Source organism: Stigmatopora argus, chromosome 12 (assembly GCF_051989625.1).
Source record: "Stigmatopora argus isolate UIUO_Sarg chromosome 12, RoL_Sarg_1.0, whole genome shotgun sequence".
Taxonomy (NCBI): Eukaryota; Metazoa; Chordata; class Actinopteri; order Syngnathiformes; family Syngnathidae; genus Stigmatopora; species Stigmatopora argus.
The window spans coordinates 8,032,710-8,053,598 of NC_135398.1; the positions used below are offsets into that span (position 1 = coordinate 8,032,710).

At 41.4% G+C, this 20,889-nt stretch overlaps 3 protein-coding genes across 4 annotated transcripts; 1 reads left to right on the forward strand and 2 right to left on the reverse strand.

Moving 5' to 3' along the window:
* Positions 1 to 273: 273 nt before the first annotated feature.
* On the reverse strand, positions 274 to 10,579 carry cldn15la (claudin 15-like a). Its single transcript, XM_077615354.1, has 8 exons — positions 8,017 to 10,579; positions 7,686 to 7,942; positions 4,484 to 4,659; positions 3,094 to 3,484; positions 2,526 to 2,690; positions 2,022 to 2,103; positions 1,830 to 1,946; positions 274 to 543 (listed from the first exon to the last, which is right to left on the reverse strand). The coding sequence occupies exons 4-8, from the start codon at positions 3,308 to 3,310 to the stop codon at positions 465 to 467; spliced, it is 660 nt and encodes a 219-aa protein (XP_077471480.1). The 5' UTR covers positions 3,311 to 3,484; positions 4,484 to 4,659; positions 7,686 to 7,942; positions 8,017 to 10,579; the 3' UTR covers positions 274 to 464.
* On the forward strand, positions 5,308 to 10,236 carry crfb16 (cytokine receptor family member B16). Its single transcript, XM_077615355.1, has 6 exons — positions 5,308 to 5,706; positions 6,033 to 6,159; positions 6,760 to 6,950; positions 7,708 to 7,835; positions 7,892 to 8,042; positions 8,632 to 10,236. The coding sequence occupies exons 1-6, from the start codon at positions 5,646 to 5,648 to the stop codon at positions 8,907 to 8,909; spliced, it is 936 nt and encodes a 311-aa protein (XP_077471481.1). The 5' UTR covers positions 5,308 to 5,645; the 3' UTR covers positions 8,910 to 10,236.
* Positions 10,580 to 10,737: 158 nt separating the features above from the next.
* slc39a6 (solute carrier family 39 member 6) lies at positions 10,738 to 18,498 on the reverse strand. 2 transcript variants are annotated; one of them, XM_077615350.1, is made up of 12 exons: positions 18,343 to 18,498; positions 16,672 to 16,864; positions 16,435 to 16,606; positions 15,577 to 15,706; positions 15,130 to 15,189; positions 14,888 to 15,057; positions 14,180 to 14,353; positions 13,992 to 14,064; positions 13,500 to 13,874; positions 12,993 to 13,073; positions 11,675 to 11,865; positions 10,738 to 11,205 (listed from the first exon to the last, which is right to left on the reverse strand). In XM_077615350.1, the coding sequence occupies exons 2-12, from the start codon at positions 16,860 to 16,862 to the stop codon at positions 11,053 to 11,055; spliced, it is 1,770 nt and encodes a 589-aa protein (XP_077471476.1). In that variant the 5' UTR covers positions 16,863 to 16,864; positions 18,343 to 18,498; the 3' UTR covers positions 10,738 to 11,052. The 2 variants fall into 2 exon arrangements, with proteins under 2 accessions (XP_077471476.1, XP_077471475.1); XM_077615349.1 differs by having other exon boundaries at positions 16,213 to 16,606.
* Positions 18,499 to 20,889: the final 2,391 nt, after the last annotated feature.

The following is a 20,889-nucleotide window of genomic DNA, read 5'->3' on the forward strand; positions in this document are numbered from 1 at the left end:
CCGGATAGTTAGTCCACGTAATGTTAGACAAGAAGCGAAAAGGTCAAAGGTCAGACGTGGCATATGCACAGTTTATATTATGATTATTTTTTTAAATTATCCTTAACTGATCAGTCGAGGGATGACAACGGATGAAGGACGTACGTCTCTGAGCGAAGTTTTCCATCAGTGACAACGTAATCCGGGTTTGTGCCGGTCAGCAACTCAGCGCGCTTTACCTGGATTACAAGACGTGGTGACTCACAACAGATTACACACACATACGTGACAAAGTTGTGTTTTTTTCTCTCAAGGATATCACTTTTTTTAATGCCATTCCTTTAAAAAAAGATTTACAGATAGATTAATGTGTCCAGAGAAATGCAACGCAATGAAAAGACAAACAAGCTAATGTATTATTCATCATACAAATACTATCGTGATCACCCAAAAAAATAGGAGAAATTTCAGTTGTCGCGTGTCGTTCACACGTAAGCTCTGGCCGTGTCCGCGTCCGACGCTGGGGTCGCTCTGTAGACTTTGCGTGGGCCGCTGCCAGGAAAACTGTGGAAAAAAAGAACATTTCAACTGGAAGTCCAATGGAGCAAAAAAATAAATAAAATGTAGTAGAAAAGTAGTTAAAAGCTAATCTCGTAAAGCAGAATTAGCGCTAATTTATGAAACTAAGCAATTTACGATGCTGGCTAGTTAGTTTTGGAGGTAACGTTGCAAGTAGTGTATAGTAGTATGGTATAGTATAATAGTACGTATAGTATAATGTATAATATAGTATAATAGTATAGTACAATATATAATAGTATAATATAGTATAATAGTATAGTATAGTATAGTACAATATATAATAGCATAATATAGTATAATAGTATAGTATATAGTACAATAGTAGAGTACAGTAGGCGCCGTCCTAAACCCTCCCTCGTATTCTGTGTTTTTACAGCTTTTTTATCCTTTATTTTTACGTTTTATTGTCTCTTAAGCCTTTCCGATTTCTGCATCCTCACCCTCTTGCTACTGTGACAATGAAATTTCCCGAATACGGGATGAATAAAGTTATCCAATCCAATAGTAGAGTAGAGTATAGTACAATAGTAGAGTAGAGTATAGTACAATAATAGAGTAGAGTATAGTACAATAGTAGAGTAGAATAGTAGAGTATAGTACAATAGTAGAGTAGAGTATAGTACAATAATAGAGTAGAGTATAGTACAATAGTAGAGTAGAATAGTAGAGTAGAGTACAATAGTAGAGTATAGTACAATAGTAGAGTAGAGTACAATAGTAGAGTAGAATACAATAGTAGAGTAGAATACAATAGTAGAGTAGAATACAATAGTAGAGTAGAATACAATAGTAGAGTAGAGTATAATAGTAGAGTAGAGTATAATAGTAGAGTAGAGTACAATATAATAGTAGAGTAGAGTATAATAGTAGAGTAGAGTACAATATAATAGTAGAGTAGAGTATAATAGTAGAGTAGAGTACAATATAATAGTAGAGTAGAGTATAATAGTAGAGTAGAGTAGAGTAGAGTAGAGTAGAGTAGAGTAGGAGTAGAGTAGGAGTAGAGTAGGAGTAGAGTAGGAGTAGAGTAGAAGTAGAAGTAGAGTAGAGTAGGAGTAGGAGTATAGTATAAGGCTGGTATTGGTATTGGTATTGGAATTGGAAAGTAGTCATACTAACAAGTACTAACAAATAATGTGCTCTTTGGTATTCCTGGGAGGACAGGCTTATCTTTTAGTGAATGTATTGTGTATGTATACCTGTACTATTAATTACATTTTGTAAAAAAAAAATTAAATAGCTGAAATGAGTTGTCGTGCCAAGTATACCTTTTTTTGCTTCCGCCGGTTGACGTCCTCTTGCAGGCAGAGCAGAGCATGCCTCCTCCCAGTATGGCCAGACACGCGGCCCCCCAGGCCAAGTAGAGGCCCACGCCCATTTCGAATCTGCGCACAAGGATGTCATACTCAGAAGGACAAAAAAATACAGTCTAAGCGTGCGAGAGGCGGCGTGGAACTGACTTGACGCCGACGTAGAGTGGGTTGTAGAAGTCCTCCACCACCATGCTGGCGTACCACGATGCCGCTACCATGCAGCAAAAACCTGTGAAAAAAACATGATGATTTATCATTAATATTTTTGTTACATATTAGTATAATTGTTTTGGTCTTTTCTTCAATGTATGAAAAAAATGAATTTCAAATGAATGAATAACAATCTTTTTTTTTACATTGAATAGGATAAAAAAAATATATTTTTGTGATTCATTTAATATCTATTTTTTTTCATTCAATTACTTTCTAACAAGAAAATAACTGCATATTCCTGGCATTTACCTGTTGTTTTATTTTGAAGAAAAAAAACCATCAGAATCGAGAATTTGCACTGATTGACAAATTCACCCAAAAAAAAAGATCAATTTCATTGGGGAAAACAATGAGTCACCTACAAACAGACAAACAACCATTCACACACACACTTTATATTCCTTTGGCAATAAAGATGGAATGCACATAAGGACTGACCAGCCAGGATGCTGAGGATGCCTCCGGTGACAGCTAACTTGGCCTTGGAGGCGTCGCCAGCGGAGCCGATCTTGATGCACTTGAGGCCCAGCAGGGAAACGATCATACAGCCCAATCCCAGCAGCAGAGACACGATCATCAGAGCCCGGCACGCCTGTACGTGACCTGAACGCAACCAAATCAAATGACCATCATCAAACAAAATCGGCGTTGATACTTTCCTTTCGATATTTTTCAAATGTTAAGTTTTTTCCTCTTGTCTTCTCTTCATTTTCCATGTTCACCTTCTAACATATTTTATCAGGTTAACTAAAGTTAGCATTTCGAATGGCGAATGACCAAATGTTGATCACTCACCGCCAGTCATGCCCGATCAAAAAGATTAGCAGGGTGCCGTTAGTTATCTAGGTCAGTTAATGATCAACTTTTTTATGATCTTAATGAGAAACGGTCCGAGAGAATGATGGCCAGGGAACTGTAAAAAATGGGATATCCGTAAAGAAAATGGCAGATACACGTAAAAAATGAAGAGTAAAGGCAAGGGCGTCAAATAGCGGCGAGGGTTCACCTGGCAGCGAGAGTAGCGACTCAAAGTCGCGACACTCGGCGATACCGGCGCTGTTCTCGGCGCATGAGTGCCACAAGTTCTCAAACTGCCTCTGCGAGATGATAACGCTGCCCGACACGGTGGAGATCTTCCAGTAGTCATTGGCCAGCGCGGCGCCTGTCAGCAGCCAGCTGATCACGCACATAACGAAGCCCGTGGCCTCCAACGCCGTCGACATCCCGCCAAAATATGATCCGCAGCAAGGAAGACAACACAAGTCTGATGCCGGCGATCTGTCGAATGATGACTCTAGACTTTGGCCCCTGACGGACCATGGGCCATAAAGCCCCGCCCTGATTGGCGCCAAAGCACCACGCCATCAGGAGCGCCAACTGCGATCCAATGGGAGCGCCTGATGAAAAGACAATAATAATGTGAATCTAGAAAAGGAATGGCGTGGGCTAAATTTGTGTAGATTTTTTGGTGACTTCCTTCTAATTTTGAGGTGTTTTGGGGTCACTTCAGGTGCTGGGTTGAATCTGGGTTGAGTTTCCTTAACTGGGTCACTTACTACCTTAATTCTAATTTAGTTACTACAAGCTTGTTTAGAACCAAAAGACAATATTTGCGTTTAAAAAAAAAATCTCTTGAAAAAAATCTCTTTTGAAAAATGGGTGTTTCACAACTAAAATATTGCGTTTACACTTAGAAAAGGTTAAGAAATTCAATGACTCGTCTATTAGGAACCGACAGCTGTTTCTGGCCACCATAAAAAAATTCAACTTTCTATGTTGTACGATTTGGACAAACGTAGCGAGAGAATCTTAACATACACACAAACAATGGGTTAATTTTGTCTTGTTCATTTTAGGGCATTCTAGTGTCACTTACTGAATATTTTGGATTATTTCTCACTAATTTTAGGTCATTTCATGTTGGGTTTTAGGCACTTAAAGGGCACTTTTTTGGTTTTAGATGACTTTTTGAGGGCATTTGTTCAAAATCAATTGGACATAAAGCATGTCAATGGCACTAAAGATGAGCATTAACAGCTATTTCTCCTATTTTAAAAGAATTGAAACGTTTATCATTATTATTATTCTGACTCACTTCCTTTTGATGTTAGGGGATTTTCCAGGTTACTTTGGGTCACTTTTTTTGGGACAATGTTTTTTGGACAAAAATACTGACCACCAACTAGAGATTGTTTCAAGTCAAAAACCCAACAGAAGTAAATGGAAAAGTATTTTGTGGGAACTGAATATGCTTTGAAAAATGTATGGTGACATTTTCATCAAAATTTGGCAGATTTACATCGTTTAGCTGAAAAGTATTTGATAACTTTTCTACGTCATGATCTTGTTTTGCTTTTCAAATGATCAAAACAATCATATAAACGGAAGAATCTTACTCAGGTAAGCAGAAGTCCAAACACTGAAAAGGCAAGCGGATGTTGATGAGGTCATTATTGCCACTCTGGGATTGGTCATCACCAGCGTGCGGACGACCGTATAAGGACACCTACTCAATTTCCTCTTTCGTCTTTGCGTTTTATGCTTTTACAGCCAGCCAGAGTCAATGTTTGAACTGCAGAAGCAAAGGTCAAAGTTCAGCCCCACAACACATAGAAACCAACTCAATTTGGTTTGGCTTAGCGATTGTTAACTTTACGGGTCATTTCCTGTTGATTTGGGTTCACTTCCTATACATTTTGGTGACCATTTCTGAATACTTGCGATAAATTCCTTGTGACTTTAGGCCATTTCCTGCTCATTTACTACAATTCTAAGAACGAGGGTTCGATCACAGGTGGGTCCTCACTGTGTGGGTTTTCTCCAGGTACACTGGATTCCCCCCAGATCCCCAAAACAGGCATGGTAGGCTGGTTAAACACTGTAAATTGCCACTAAGTAGGCTAATGTGAGCGTGTACATCTTTTTGTGCCCAGTGATTGGATGGCCACCAATTCAGAAAAAAAATAGCAATAAATATTTTAGCATAGCCAGAAAAGCTAAACCGCATCTGTGGCTCAGGATCCAATGAAGACAGCGGCGCCTCAGGGTACGAGGGCAACTGGACCGGCGCCAAAGCGTGCCGTCAATTAAAGTGCTTGGAGGATGGGTGTCTCGGGGCAAGTGCGACCAGTCGGACCGGTTAAGTGGAGCGGAACCAGCTTGTTAGGTTTATTAGTCTCACATTCATTATATATTTGCTCACAATGAAATAATCTACGGGAAGGTCGCTTTTCTATCCAGCTGGACTTATCAAAATTGTTTTGAAACCTTGACCTCTCACACGGATCCGGGAGGACTCCTAAATTGTTTTGACTTGGACTCCGCCCCAGGTGGCGATAGCGCTCGCCCTCCGAAAGGACGTGTAATTGTTTTGAATAGATGCCTGCTTGTTGTCAACTCTTATGCAATTAAATGGGCAGGAGAGGATTCGATACCTTAGAATGAACCTGGACGAACCTTGCAAGAAAAACCAAAGATGATCGTCCTGTCTCTTTTGTATTACAAGGTGCATTTGGAAATACCTATTGGTGAACCTATCACAGCTTCAAGATAAGCGGAATGTACAAGATGTACAAGATTTTTGGGACGGTGCTGCTCGTGCGAGCCCTCCTAGCGAGAGGTGAGTAGCCATCTATGCGAATCCATATGGTTTTCCAGAGACCACTGGTGTCAAAGCTGAGGCCCATGGGTCAGACGGGTGGGGCTGGTTTGAAAAGCACATACTTTATGACAGCGTTTTCGATCCTTTAGCAAAAACTTAATTTGACGTCAATGTACTTGCGTTCACGAGCTACATAAAATCACATAGTGGGCCAAATTTGGGCTCTGGGCTGCAATTTGGACATTTGTGGGGAACAATTACGATTTTCATCTCTTCACGTGAAATGAGCAGTGTCATTTTAACGTCACTGAATGACGTCAAAAATGCCGTTTTTTCCGGTTCAGAGATCACAAATGTGCCACTGCCGGGTCACATCACCATGGATTCCGTCAACCTGAAGCACATCTTGAGATGGCAGCCCCCGCGGGTGCACTGCGACACGCTGTTACTCTACTCGGTGCAGTACCAAGGGTACGTACGGCACACACTGAAAGGAAAGTACTACATACGGTACTTGCAATTCTTGTACCACATGTAGATCAGGAAGAGACAAGGCGGTCATTTAAGTGATGCCCAGTGTGGCGGCCTTGTTGTCAGGGGCAACGGCCCATCACAGGCAAAGTACAGACATTGAAATGAAGTTTTAAAATGCTCATTTCACTGCCAATTTTTTTCCTTTTCGTCAATGCCGAAGGGTTGTGGGAACATTAAAAGGTAAGGCAAAAAACGAAAAACAAAGACCTCTTGTTCAACAGGCAACATTCCACCGGAGTCATGACAATTAACATCATTATTAAGCATCATGCCAGCTGGACGCACCCACTTTCGTCATCGCGGGGTATGAGGAAGCTTGCCTTTGATATTTGAAAAGATGAACTTTTGGCACATTGCGTGCCCAGTGTTTGACTTTTGAGAGTATTGGACTAATTGGACTATGGAAAAAAAAAAAAAGCTTTTGACTTGTGGCATGTATGTACTTGAGTTTTGGAATTATTTGAGTTTTGAGATGATTGACTCACTCGTGTTTTCCATGTTGCAATTGTTCATGGTTTGGTTGGCCTTGATTTTCAGGGAGTTTGAGCTGATAGTTTGGGATGGCAAATGGCTGAATTCTCAAGGGTGTCAGAAAATCGAGCGCACTCACTGCGACCTGTCCTTGGAATTGGGCTCCGATTCAGACTACAACATCCGTGTGCAAGTCCACTGTGGCAACAAAACGGCGGCGTGGCAGCAACTGAAGCCGTCGTTCAACAGGAGAGACAGTAAGTCAAACACGTGGTATATTCTAAATAGCTCCATTGTTTTCTTCAACTTTCCTGTCAACATTTTACTTTGAAAGTGTTGTATACTCCTGAAGCATTGAGTGCTTCCGCTTTACTTTTCAACGATGGGAATTTGAAGAAGTTTCATATTGGGTTGCTTGAAAAAAATGTAATGTTTGACTTTTGCGGCATTCAAATTTGAGTTATTTGACTGTTGGGGTCTTTTGGAGCAGTCTTTTGTGTTTTTACATTTATAAATCATTTGACTCTTTGGTTTTATGGTTTTTCATTTTTTTCACATAGGCTGAAGTGGTTTGACTTTTGGAGCATTATAATTTTGGGGGGTCTCTCTAAATTGCACATAGGTATGAGTGTGGGCGTGAATGGTTGTTTGTCTTCTTCTTCTTGTGCCCTGCGATTGGTTTCTCTTGATGAAAACTCTGAATATTGAAATATTTGGCCTATGAGGCGTTCCATTTTTTCTGTCTTCAGGGTTTTTGAAATTGTTTCAATTTTGGTCCATTTGGCTTTTGAATCATTTCATTTGTGTTGTTGCATTTATGAAAGGTTTTTAAATGTAACTGTTTGAGTGTCTTTGACATGTGATTACTTTTGAGGAGGCTTTGTTGAGACTAGAATTATTTTGAACTTTTATGTGACACTCATTAAACCTGCAAGTGCTTAAAAGCCAACAAGAAATGACCAAGAAATGCCTTAAAATCAAAAGGAACTGACCCAAACTTGTTGTCGTGTCCAGCCATTTTGACGGTTCCCCAGATGAAGGTGTCGGCGGTGGGCGGCACCCTGCTTGTGTCCCTGGAGCGGGCCCCACACATGGCCCTGTTCCAGGTGGAGGTGCTGAAGAGTGGCGAGGCCCAGGAGAAGGTGAGTCAGCGTTCCTTGGGTGCTGGCGGCGGCATTGACGCGTGGTGCTCTCGCAGGCTCAGGTGTTCACCGTCCCGGCTAAGGAGAAGCTACTCCGCGTGCCCAACCTGCAGGAGAGAGCCGAGTACTGCGTCCGCGCTCATCTACAATTGCTGGGAGAGCAAATGCAAAGCCAGCGCACCTCAGCAGAATGTGTGCGCATACCAGGTACGAACTTGAAATGACGCGATGCCAACGGATTGGACGCTAAAGAGAGAAAGGATTGGACGTCCATCATCAGCATTGGCATTTAAACAGTTTAGTTATAAAGTATCGGTTACATGACCAAATACTCGAAATTACATGAATTAAAAAGTACTCTACTGATCACATTTCAAAAGTAATTAAAACTGAAATGCAAAAGAGTCCTTCATTTTAATTTAACTATATTATCAATTACTTCATTTCAAAAGTAATTCAGTTACTTCACCTTAAAACCTGAAAATGACAGGCCAGGTCATTTTTTTCAAGGAATATACAAACACCAGAACTATTTGATTCCCTTTTTTTATATAAATATAAATCCCTTGTGTGACGACTTAGAACTTGACTTTAACTCATGGACTACCATTGACAAGGATAGACATCTACTTTTTTGCATCCATTTTCACGTGGCTGGACGTTCAATCCATTTTGACTAGACAGGCTGTCAGCGACCATTCAGATTGGAGGTCTTGTACCTTCTTTGACAGCCAGTGAGTTAGTAAGAAGTAATCTACTTTATTAATTATTAAAAAAAATAATACTTATCACACAGGTCCAAAGGTGGTCTGGAAGACGAGTGCGACCATAGCGTTGCTGACGCTCCTCTTCACATGCTGCGTGGTCTTCGGCGTTGTGTGGTACACCATCCAGTGCCACCAGCACAAGTACTGGCGCTGCTTCACCATCAAGCTGGCACCACATGTTCTTTCCCAGTTCAACTGGTCGGCAAGCAATGTAGCCGTAGAGCCACCAGAGGAGGTTTGCGTGGAGGCCCTGGTGGTCCCCAAGGACTATCTCCGACATAGCTCGCCCATCCATGGTCATGGCTGATGTTGAAAGAATCCCAGTGGATACCTTAAGACCTCCACGGCTTTGTTTCTTCCTCTCTTCATGGGTCCGCTAAAAAGTGCCTTTGTACAAAGTCATAAGACAGAAGTGGACTAAGACGATTTCCAGACTAGTTCCAGAAACTCACAAGATATTCTGAAGTAGTGCTTTTGAAGTGGTCAACCGTGCCTCCGTCGTTCAAACACAAGCGGAACCTCCTCCGTGTTTCTGTTCAGTTCAAGTGGTCCAAAAGGAGATCCAGACCCAGAACCTCCAAGCTTGAAGTTCTAGACCAGTGGTCTCCAAACTATTCCACAAAGGGCCACAGTGGGTGTGGGTTTTCATTCGAACCCAGAATGAGGATCCCTTTTTTTTCACCAATCCGCTGTCTTACAAGTGCAGTCAGTGGATTGCATTCAGGTGCTTCTGGTTTTCTGCAGAAGTCTCATTGGTCAAATGTCTGTGCCAGATCGGTTGGAACAAAAACCTGCACCCACAGCGGCCCTCGAGGACCCCTGTCAAAACTCCTTCAAGGCGATTGAGCAAGAGAAGCCATTCTTTCTGGTGGAGATGAAACACTTTATTTGTGTTGAGGAATGTCAGCAGGTCACTCCATTTCGAAAAAAAACAAACACACACCTGTGGACAACAAAAACTTTCCACAAAGTCAGAAGACAGTGAACAGATTCCAAGTAAAAACTCATAAATTTGACATTCCATACTTGACCTAAACAGAGAACATGTTCTATTCATCTTCGCAACTTATCTCCAGAATATGATGTAAATTTTACTTCAACATTGATTCATCTTCTGAACATTAAAAAAAACAGATAAATACATCATTTTATTTTCCATAATTTGATTTTGGTGCAGGGGTTCTTTCACCTGAGTGGGTTTGATTCACACTCGGAGGCGGTGAGATTGTGAGGGCGAATTAGTGACGAGTTTAGGGTGTAGTAGTCCACCTTTTACAAGTCAGCTGGATTAAGCTCTAGCACCCCACGACTGACTAGGAAAAGCGGTCTTGTAATTGAATTAATTAATATACAGTGGTGCCTTTGACAGCAATTAACGAATCAGAGTTGCCTTAAAAATGAACAGTTCTTACATTGACCATACATTCATTTTGGCACGACTTACGTAAATGTGCTGAAATGACATTTAAATATTGTGGATGGAATTTTGTCTTTTTCAGGAAAATAAACCAAAAGAAAGGGAAGGGAACAATTATTGTACCCAAATTAACAGAAACTGACCTAAAAATGCAAAACTGTAAATGCACAAAAGATTGTAATTCGCTTGTATTAAATTACAAAGGGTGGATAGCGTGTTGGCCTCACAGTTCTTGGGCCGAGGGTTTGATCCCAAGCCGGTCCTCACTGTGTAATGTTTGCATGGCTTGCATGGGTTTTCCCCGGGTACTCCGGTTTCCTCCCACATCCGCAAAACATGCAGTGGTCTATGTGAACACTCTAAATTGCCTGATGCCCGGAGTTAGCTGGGACAGGCTCCAGCACCCCCCGCCTTGTGGGGATAATAAGTTCAGAAAATGAATGAATAAATTACAAAGTAAACGTATCAGTAAAAATGTCCTAATAATGAATGATATTAAAGATACGATTTTCCTACAAAACACAAACATTCTAATTTTCTAACAGCTTTGATTGTTTTTCATAAATGAATAAATTGGCTGCCATTGACAGCGATAGACTTTCGATACATTTTGAGAGTCAAAACAGCGGCCGTTCATGGGCTTCAATGGCGCTGAAATACGATTGCTGTCGTCTCACTCTTACCTCAAGGCTCAACTGTTATAATGTAACAATGACGCTGAGGTTGAATGGTCTTTAATGATTAACTGGAATGTTTTACTTTGAGAAGCAGCTACAAAAATTCAGTGTGACACCTAGGAGTTTAAATTAACGATAAAACAAGCAAAAAAAAACAATGTTCAAATGTGACGTTTTGACCTTCAAGTGACCTTTTATCAGACGTGGACCGCTTTCCGCCAGAAGTACAAAGTCATACGCAATCCGCCCCGTCTGGTGGGCGTAGCTCGTGAGAGGTTCTAGAGTTGAGCTGAGCTGTCACGGAAGAGAACTAGAAAGAAATGGAAAATAAAGGGAGTGTGGCTGCGACGGAGTCCTCAGAAATTGAAGTCGAAGCGAACGGTGTGCTCCAGGACGGCAATGAGGAGCATGATGCCGAAGCCCAGCAGGATTCCTGCGTTCTGCAACAGGAAGTAGCCGCAGTGGCTGAATCCGTGCTCGCCCGCATCGTTGTGGAGCATCTCTGGGACCTGAGCAACACATAGCGTGACCACAGGCACAAGATCATAACTCTTGCCTATCACGACCTGCCCACAAAATTAACTGGCCACCAGTAGGACATTAATAAGGAAATTAATGGCAAGTCGGATAATAACATTAATACTTACAATATAATAATACAAGAAAATAAAAGTATTTCCTTAAAAGGTGCTATGAACTACTATAGCAAGTGACTAAAATAATAGCAGATCATATATTGGGCAAGCCTTGATAATGTAACTAGAGTCTTAAAAGTTATCCTTTTTTAGCCCCACCCGCTAGAAAAAAATCTTAATATATAGAGAAAAATCATGAAGAGCACTCAAGAGAATTGAAGGCGAATGTCAATGTCAGGACAACAGAACTAAAAGTATACGCTTCCCGTGTTGTGAAGGCGAGCAGCTGCCAGTGACATAAAAAGCGCTTGAAGAGGCCGAGGGGAGCGCGGCGTCCACTCACCATGTCCACAAGCGCCACGTACATGAAGAGGCCGGCTGTCAGGGCGAAGATCCACATGGCGATGTTTTCGGCGTAATGGCCGATGATGATGCCCGTCACCATGCCCAGGTAGGCCGTGGTGGCCGATAGCATGTTGTACAGGATGGCCTGCCGTACCGTCATGCCGGCCTTCAGCAGCACCGCAAAGTCACCTGAAATAGACCACACCAATGGAGTCACTCAATTCAAACAATCGTTGTTACATGTTAAAATGTCACCATTCTCTTCCCTCAAATCATAAGCCTTCATTATAATTCTCTTCATTTAAAAATAATATACATTTCAATTTTCAACTCATTCAATCTCTATTCATTTCAACACTTATTCTATTTTGTTTATATATTTATTCACATTTTTATTGCTGTCAATATATATATATATATATATATATATATATATATATATATATATATATATATATATATATATATATAAATGTTGGATTTATTATGGGATGTTTCTATATGTTTTGTAAGCATTTTTAATAAGTAATAAGGCTATGATGATATTATAGATGTATGCATTTTAATTACTTTTGTATAAGAGTGTCTTTAATTTGAGACTGGGACAAACTTGAGGTCACCCTGCTGGCTCCAGCTTGTTGACACAACACCTCACCTTCCAAGGACTGTTACTGGGAGATAGACCTCGCAACCCAGACACCCAGATGCAAGTTCGCAATGATCTACGAAGGACTCATAAATTGTTTTGTCTGGGACGCCGGCAGTTTACCTTATAAAGAAATTATTATGCTTATACTGCAAATTCTTACGCAGGTGTTTTGGTTTCAATCTAATGATGGCAATTGTTTTGAATCAGATTACATTGAAATGTTTTCAGTTATGTGCGATTAAATACTGAGAAGAGGGGACTGCACGTCAGAAATGCTCAGGAACGAAGGCGTGTTCTGAGTGTGGCTCCTTGCAAGTTGTAACCAGATATGTGAAAGATGTCTTCCAATTTTAATTAAATATGACTAATAATGATTTAAGGGTATTAATCATTATTCCAACAATATATAACAAAATAAAACAATAAATGAATATATAAATAATACAGAACTAATAATGAAACATTGGTAAGTGACTATTTGGGGTAACTATAAAGCAGAAAATTTTAATCCATCATGTTTAAGATATTTTTTTTGTTTTTATGAATGAATTAATGACTGTAAAATTGATGAAGCAAAATGAATAAAAACAAATATACTGGACCCTGATTTTTTTTTTAGCTTTGACAACAATAGGCGTCCAATTAGTCATTTAAATTGGACACTCACCCAACTCGTGAGGAAGCTCGTGACAAAAGACAGCCACTGACGTGCTCAGGCCGCTGGACAAACCTTCGCTGAATGCGGCGCCTGTCAACCAACCAAACAGAATTTCTTGTGACTGGATTTTTTGCAACTGATATTTTCATAACAGATTTTCTTCACAAATGATTTTTTCACGGCTGAATTTTTGTAACTGATTTGTTCAACCCCGTTATTTTGAGACTGAACTTCTCTCTGACCGATTTTGTTGGCAACTGATTTGTCACGAAAATTTCTTACGGCTGAATTTTCATTTTTTATAATTATTTGGCAACTCATTTTTTTTTCAAACATTTTTTTCCAACAAAATTTTAGTTACTGACTTGTTTTTGTGGATAAAGTTTTGCAACATTTTTTTTTTTTAGAACGAATCCTTAGGTCGAGAAAAAAAAATATGTGTTAGAATTTCGATGCTGGGAAAAAAAAGTGTTAAAATTCAAAATACAATTCACAAATTGACTTCCAAAAACTCACCAATGGCTAGGCCGTCGCTGAAATTGTGCAGGCCGTCCCCCATGATGACCATCCAGGCCAGGGTGGCCACGCCAGCATGCTGGAAGTGGTGGCTCGGGTACGAGTGCGTGTGGCTGTGCGGGTGGTGGTTCTGGGAGTGGTGGTGGTGTAGGATGTGGTGGTAGTCGTGGTGGTGGTGGTGCAGGCTGTCCGCCTGGCCCACCGTGTCGTGAAAGTGCGAGTGACATTTGTTCTCGCAGTCCTCCGCCGTGTAGCCCTGAGCCGCCGCCGTCATCGGCGACATCGGCGACAGCTTCAGCATCACCTCCTCCTCCTCCGCCACGCCGTCCTCGTCGGGGCGCTCGGGAAACATGCCGCCGCCGTTAGTTTCCACGTCTAAAGGAAAAAGGCGGTATCAGGGAAAAATAAGTTCCCCTCATTTCCAATGGCAAATTCAACTTTCAGTTAAAAAAACTGTCAATTTTCTTTGACATTTTTTTCTTTTTGACTCACCGTCACATGCCTTCACGCACAAAGCCATCGGGGGTGGGAGGGGCTTCTCTGGCTCTCCTTTGCTCTTCTGTGTCTATAGGAGAGCAAACCACACATTGTAAAAACTAACTTCGACGCCCAGGCCACGTTTCCGACCACTGGTGAATGGTGATTTAATGGGGAAGTGTGTGGCAAGGATGGCATCTTACCCTCTTTTTCTTGTCCTTGTACATTTTTCCCAGGGTCAGGAAGTGCTCGATGAGAAACATGAAGTAGACGCCGCTCAGAGCCGTCAGACCCTTCCAAACACCGTCCAAGTGGTCCTCGTCGTGTTGGTGGTGCATGTGGTCGTCCGAATGCGCGTGCTGGTGACCTCCTTGAGACTGAGTGGGAAAGGAATAGAAGCAAACCATAAAAAAGATGGATGTGGAGTAGGGGGTGTAAGATGGCAAAAAGATCATTTTATAAAATAAAAATATTTTTTAGAATGCACATTTTGCACAGTTTTGATAGTTATGGATCTGTGTCAATTTTGATAAAGGATTTTTGAAGACCATTTAACAAGATTCAGTCATTTAATTGTGATAGTGGGACTTCACATAATGCATGATTGACCAAAATGTCCAATAAACATAAATGGCAATGTAACAACAACATACAACACTTTAGTAACATACCATAACTGTGCGTCCCCGACAGTGCTATTTAGATCATTTAACCATCTTTCGGCTTCATGAGATCGTCAACAGTTTAAGTCTTTAACCATCCAAAGTCATCGTATTGCTCACCACGAATGTGGAGTGAACTCAACTCTAAACCATAAACCCATGACTAGCTCATCATGGATTGGTGTTTGATTCGTTTTAACACAGTAGCATTTAGACCAAGGGGTTACAAACAGTGGCGAGCATGCTTACATGTGGGATGAGGTGCAAAAATGCGTCCCCACTGAGCGTGCCGACGGCCAGCGCCACCAGGAAACTGAGCAGGAACTTGAAGAAGACTTTGTTCATGAGTGGGATGAGCACCACGCCCACGAGGGAGAGGAGGCTGATGACCGTGATGGACAGGAAGCCGCCCACCCACGCTGACAGATACACGCCAGTCACACGTTAAGTGCGCTCTCCACGCTTTCAGCAAAGTTCCAAGGCGAACTCACCTGTTGTAATATTTTTGCTGCTCATGCTCTGCTCCTCATTTTGACTGTGGTTATGATGATCTGAGAAGGAGATACACGGAACCGTGTCATTTGTGCACGATGCTCAATGGATATGTTGTGGAATTCAAGACAGAGTTCCGTTCCTACGATTGGCTATGTAACCCGAATTTCCACATAAATCGGATTTCTCTGTTAAAGTCAAGATCTACGTAAAAAATAGGATATTCCTGTATAAGTATTTATTATTCACAGAGTATGTGTTGTGGGAGTTAGTGAAAGTAGCAAATTTAGATTAAAAATGGCCATTGATTGCAAAAGGCATCCAATACACTTGATATTAAATTAGTTGAGAAATCATGGCAGTAGTTGTCAGTCGTTGTGTCAGGAAACTTAAAAAACTTGTCGTTTCCAAGTGAAGAATTGTGTCCCTGGTAGAGTGAAACTTGCCGCGAAAGGTGCAGGCGCGGGAGTCAATCTGGTTCAAGAGCGCCGGGCACAGATAGGCAAAGTCAGCCAGGGTGACGCCACTCTCCAACGTCATCCCGTGCGACCACAGGAGGCTGGATGCGTTCTCACACTGGAGATGGAAAAATAAAGGCAATGTTACAATCATTACAATCAGAAGAACAACAACTATGGAATAGCAGAAACGGGGCAAGGGGGGGATTTTGATCTCCCAGCAATGACAACTTTTGTGTAAAAAAAAAAAAAAATGGGATGATGAGGGCTGTAATTAAAATTACTTTAGTTTTAATGAAATAATTGATTATGAAATTACTTAATGTAAATATTCATTTCAAAACACATTTTTAGAGCTGAACTATTTCGTCTATCTACGTCTAAAGCAGCCAAATGAGTCAATGACGTCTTTTATCACTTTTGTTTGAGGCTAATTCGTAATAGTTATTACCTCATTAATCATTCGTTTTCGTGAACTATTTGTTAATTTAAGCAGATGTAGTGGTGTATGCACAATTATTAATTCATAGCCCCTCCCAGTCCAAAAATATATAATATGGACAGCCAATGCCGTCGATGGAAATGAAACAATTCTTTACGGCGTCTAATATTTTGCAAACACACCTCAACTTTCGGATGGTCGTGGTTGTCATGGTGATCTTGGTTGTGATCATGCTCGTCGTGGTGATCGTGATCGTCGTGGTGATCGTGGTTGTGATCGTGCTCGTCGGGGTGATCGTGATTGTGATCGTGCTCGTGGTTGTGATCGTGCTCGTGGTTGTGATCGTGCTCGTCGTGGTGATCGTGCTCGTCGTGGTGATCGTGATGCTTGCTGTTTATCGCCACCTCGCCCTCACTCCGCCTTTGTCGCACTTCTGCCGCCTTGAAGGGCACTTGCGCTTCTCCGTCTTCATGGTGATGGTGGTGTTGCACAGTCACGTTCGTGTCGCGGTCAAAGCCCACGCTGCGCAGGAGGCGCTTTAGGCCCGCTAGGGAAATGCTCCCGTTTTCACCATACCTGAAAAGATTTGCGTTAGCAACGGTCAGATGGCGCGCGGCTCAAAAAGTCGCAGTGGTGCCGACCTATCGAAGAGAGCCTCCAGGTGTTTCTTCTGATTCCGCTCGGCCTGCTGCCTGTCCGTCCTGGACGAGAAAATGGGCACGTCGCCGACCGTGCTGCAGTTGGAGCCGGACGGTACGTCTTGGGCTGACAGTGCCACCGTCAGAAAGACGCTAACAACCACAAGGGTCCGGCTCACCTCACTCCAAAACATCTCTGTGGTAGAAAAACACTATTCACTATTATAAAACAACAATTCATTCGCCCAATCAAAATTAATTAGACGTCTCGCGCCAGAAGATGAGCATTCATCTCTGAGAACGTTTTCGATTGTCTTAGATTTTCTTTTTAACAGTTGTGTCGTAGAATATCCAAGATTTTCTGACCCATTGATAATTGTTGGTAACTCATTTCTAAGTCCTTGGCCATTGTTGGATGTGAACACTTTGAATGGAAATTTTTCTGCGTGGAGTCTGGCCTCACTCATGTAGTCAGGTCATTGAAATATTATTTTAATCTGGATCACCTTCTTAGGAGGCCTTTTTGGCACATGTTTGATTGTTTGACTTGAGTTACATGAGTTCACTTTTGACTGTTGAAACCCCCCACTTTCATCTTTCATTTTCTCATGCATTCATTCTCCCAACTCCTGACGCCAGAAGACCGGATCATGTCCACGGGGTCAGGTCGACAAAGTGAGAACAAAGGGGATGGACGTTCAGGCCCGCTGTGTAGATATGAACCCCTGTGAACCCAAGAAAGGGTCTACAGTAAAGAAGCCATTTTAGATGTGCGGCTTTGTCTCCTGACTTCTAAGAGGGGCACTCACCACTTTGATGTATAATACACCCTTTAGTCATTGTACCATAGCAAACTTTAAAGTCACGTTTTATGGAGAAGCTTGCTTTAAAGTATTGATTTCAATGAACAATGATTTAAAAAGCTTAAATAATACAGTATACATACCTGATAATAACCTGAGGGGTTACTCATGACTTATGAGTAAGGAACAGGCTGCTTACGGTTGATTGTCAGTTACAATGGTGCCTGATTCAAGAATAGCGATTAATTAACTGAGTCTGTGTCTAAAAAGTTGTGATATTAAACAAGTTGTTTTGAAAAACAAAAACAGCTCTTATATTGGCAGCTTTCTGCATGGAGCTTGATGTCCAAAAGAGAAATCTTATGCTAGAAAGCCAGCGGCGACTTGTTTTTTTGAAGAGGGCCCTTAAATATATACTGTATTACAATATTTATACCATGACATCTCAGTTTTTTTAAATAGCACGTGTGATGCTCACACGCTGAATCTCACATAGCGATCCTCGTTAGCTTCATGCTAGCACCAGCCTCAACTACCACTGAGGACCCGGCGGGACTTCACAGCCGGCTGTGGGTGAAGGCTGGGTTGGGGCAAAAGGCCCGAAACTAGTCGGCATACGATGGGGAGTCATTTTAAGAGCAGAAATCGTAAAACAATGCGACAATCAATCTACGTTGACGTCAAAGGTTTGGGGAAGGTACATAAACACAAGCACGTTGCTTTGTGCGCTCGGCACCAGCGTCCCCGAGCTCGGTGCCGTGTGCACAAAAAGGGAGTTCAACCCGGAAACTACGTTTTGCCGCCATGGTGTCTGCGGCCGCATAATCGGCGAGGCGTCTCTCGTGGATGCTTCGCGAAACGCGACTTTTACCTTCTTCTTGGTGTCTTCGCAATACTTCTCGGTCCAAAATGAATTCAGGAAGCTCTCAGTTGATTCACTGCTGCTTTCGAGGACTGCGGGAAATAAGAGACCGGATGAAAGTTAAAGGCGTGTGCAAGCGACGGGGCATAAAATTCTCGTGCTGTGATTGGTCAGCGGTCATGTTAAAGAAGGCAACGGTTTCGCTGATTCGACAGTTTGGGTGTCAATCAAAGAGGCAGCATGAAAGAAAGTCAAACATTTCAGAAACGGCTATTATATTGACACATGAAAGTGGAAGATTTAATCTGGGAAATACGCCCCCTTCTGACAGGGAATGCTCTCTTTCTACTTTACCGAGTTGTTTGATGGATAGGCCAAGATAAAGAGTAGAAAGCAGTTATTTTTAACACAAAAGAGGATGACACAAGTTGCTCTTTACTCTTTTAATGCAGATGGGATGATTATGAATTATAATCAAAGCACACACCCCCATCCGTGTCTCATAAAGTTCACTTTAATAAGGTTAAATGTAATACCAATTTTGGATTTTTTTTGTAAGCCTTCCAAGCAATCCACATCGATCAACAATTCCATGTATGGTCACACTTCACACAATTCTTTTTTTTCTTTTTAAGTACAAATTGTAGGTGTGTTTGTTAAATGTATAAACTTATTTGTCTAATAAACTTGAAAAATGGTGGACATGTGAACCAGGGGCGGATTTTGAAAGGGGGTGTTAGCGGTGCAGCAGCCCCCAAGTCTCTAGGGGCCCCATTTTGTGGGTGTAAAGGGGTTCCAAATGGGCAAGGTCAAGGGAGAAAATTGGATTTGTTCGGCCATAGACGTGAACCTTTTACTCGCAGGTGGTCAATTCCATATGGCTACTTGCTAGTAAGGGGGCAAATAAATGATACCTTTGAGGACATGAAATTAAATACTAGTCGGCATTTGTGTGAGGGTTTGAACTTTGATCAAAAACAGCTGATGTTTAACAGTAGAAGCCAAGTGAGCGCTGTCCAAACCAAACTTTGCTGTAAGAGCTGATAAAGCCCGCTCGCTCGGATCAGAGGCTTTTGAAGACTGTCATTGGCGGCCATGAATTAGACCTGACAACTGGGAGGATTATAAGGAAACATCGTGGGAATTTAAGAAGGAATGTACAATAAGGAGAATGTTTTAGCATGTGGCCTTGAGGCGTGACTCATGATTCGAATAAGAATGTGTTGTATTAATGTCTTATTAGGCTATTCTGCGAAGTTGGGTTTGGCGAGGAATGTTAATTGCTCAGACTCCATTTTCTTCACTTGTTTTGTCGGGGGTTGTCAAATATGTCGCTACTGAAATGTAGACAGGTACGATGTTGGAAAAGTGGCAATTCCCAGTAATTTATTTGAAATGACATTTTCCTTTCTTTATCAAAACAACTCTAGGAATTTTTTTTCCATTCTAACTAATGTGTGTGTTGATGTAGTACTCACAGCTTGCTTTTTCTCACTACAAATGTTTGGCATGTTATCTCAAGGACAAACAGAAAACAAGTTTATCGCCCAAATCCATGTGGTACATTAAAACTGTTCAGCCAATAAAAACACTTGGACTCCCAATTCTTGTCATCTAAGCAGCTGAACAGGAGAGACTAAAAAAAAGAAAATACAAGTTTATCAATTTCCACTAAACCAACCCCAATTGTATAGAACACTAATTCCAATGGACACAGTATGAATGGAAATGGACATTGGAGAAGTTGACTAAATTCCACAGAAATAGAAATTAGGACTACTACAACTCCTGCTTTGTTACTGACACACAAAGCAATAAAGTATTCAAAAGTTTCAGTTTTTTTTATACAAATTTCTGTAGCTTCGAGCTCACAACACTGAAAAAGTTTAGTTTGTAGCATTTTGATGAAATGTTGTCATTCACGCCATGGGCAAGTGCATCCGCGTGTCAATGGGAACAAATAAAAAGCTTGAAATGAAGCAAGATTCTCCTAAGTGGATTGAAAAAGAAATCCTCCTTATCGCTGTCTGTCGGCTCTCATGCGAATGCGCCTCGTCGCGGCTTCTCATCCTGATTATTCGGATTCTAAGAGCTGGTCTTTTCATCCAATAAAGGCTTGCAAATCTGCATTCTTTTTTTTTTTACTTTGTGCGGATCTTAAGTATTGTTTTTTTGTACAAACCCACATTTTATGTCAATGATTCTATGGGAGTAAATGGCTCATAGTCTGATTTCTTCCTGTTTTAAAATAAAAAATATAAGAAAATGTAAAAAAACACATTTATTCTTCAGATTTTTTGTTTGATACATTAGGTCAACAATATTGTTAACGGATTCATCCGCTATTAAATTAGATTAGATTGATTATCGATTTATTGTGGCAGGCCTGTCATAGCCGCCAATCAAGGTCCAGTCCGTTTTGAATGGTGGGGCAGGGACCGATCATTCAATCTGTCGATGAAAGCCAATGTGTTAACGATAGCGAAGAAAATGTGATGCACGACTTGGCGTTTGTGCACTTGAAACGGTGTATGAGATGGAAAAGTTGGTTTCCGT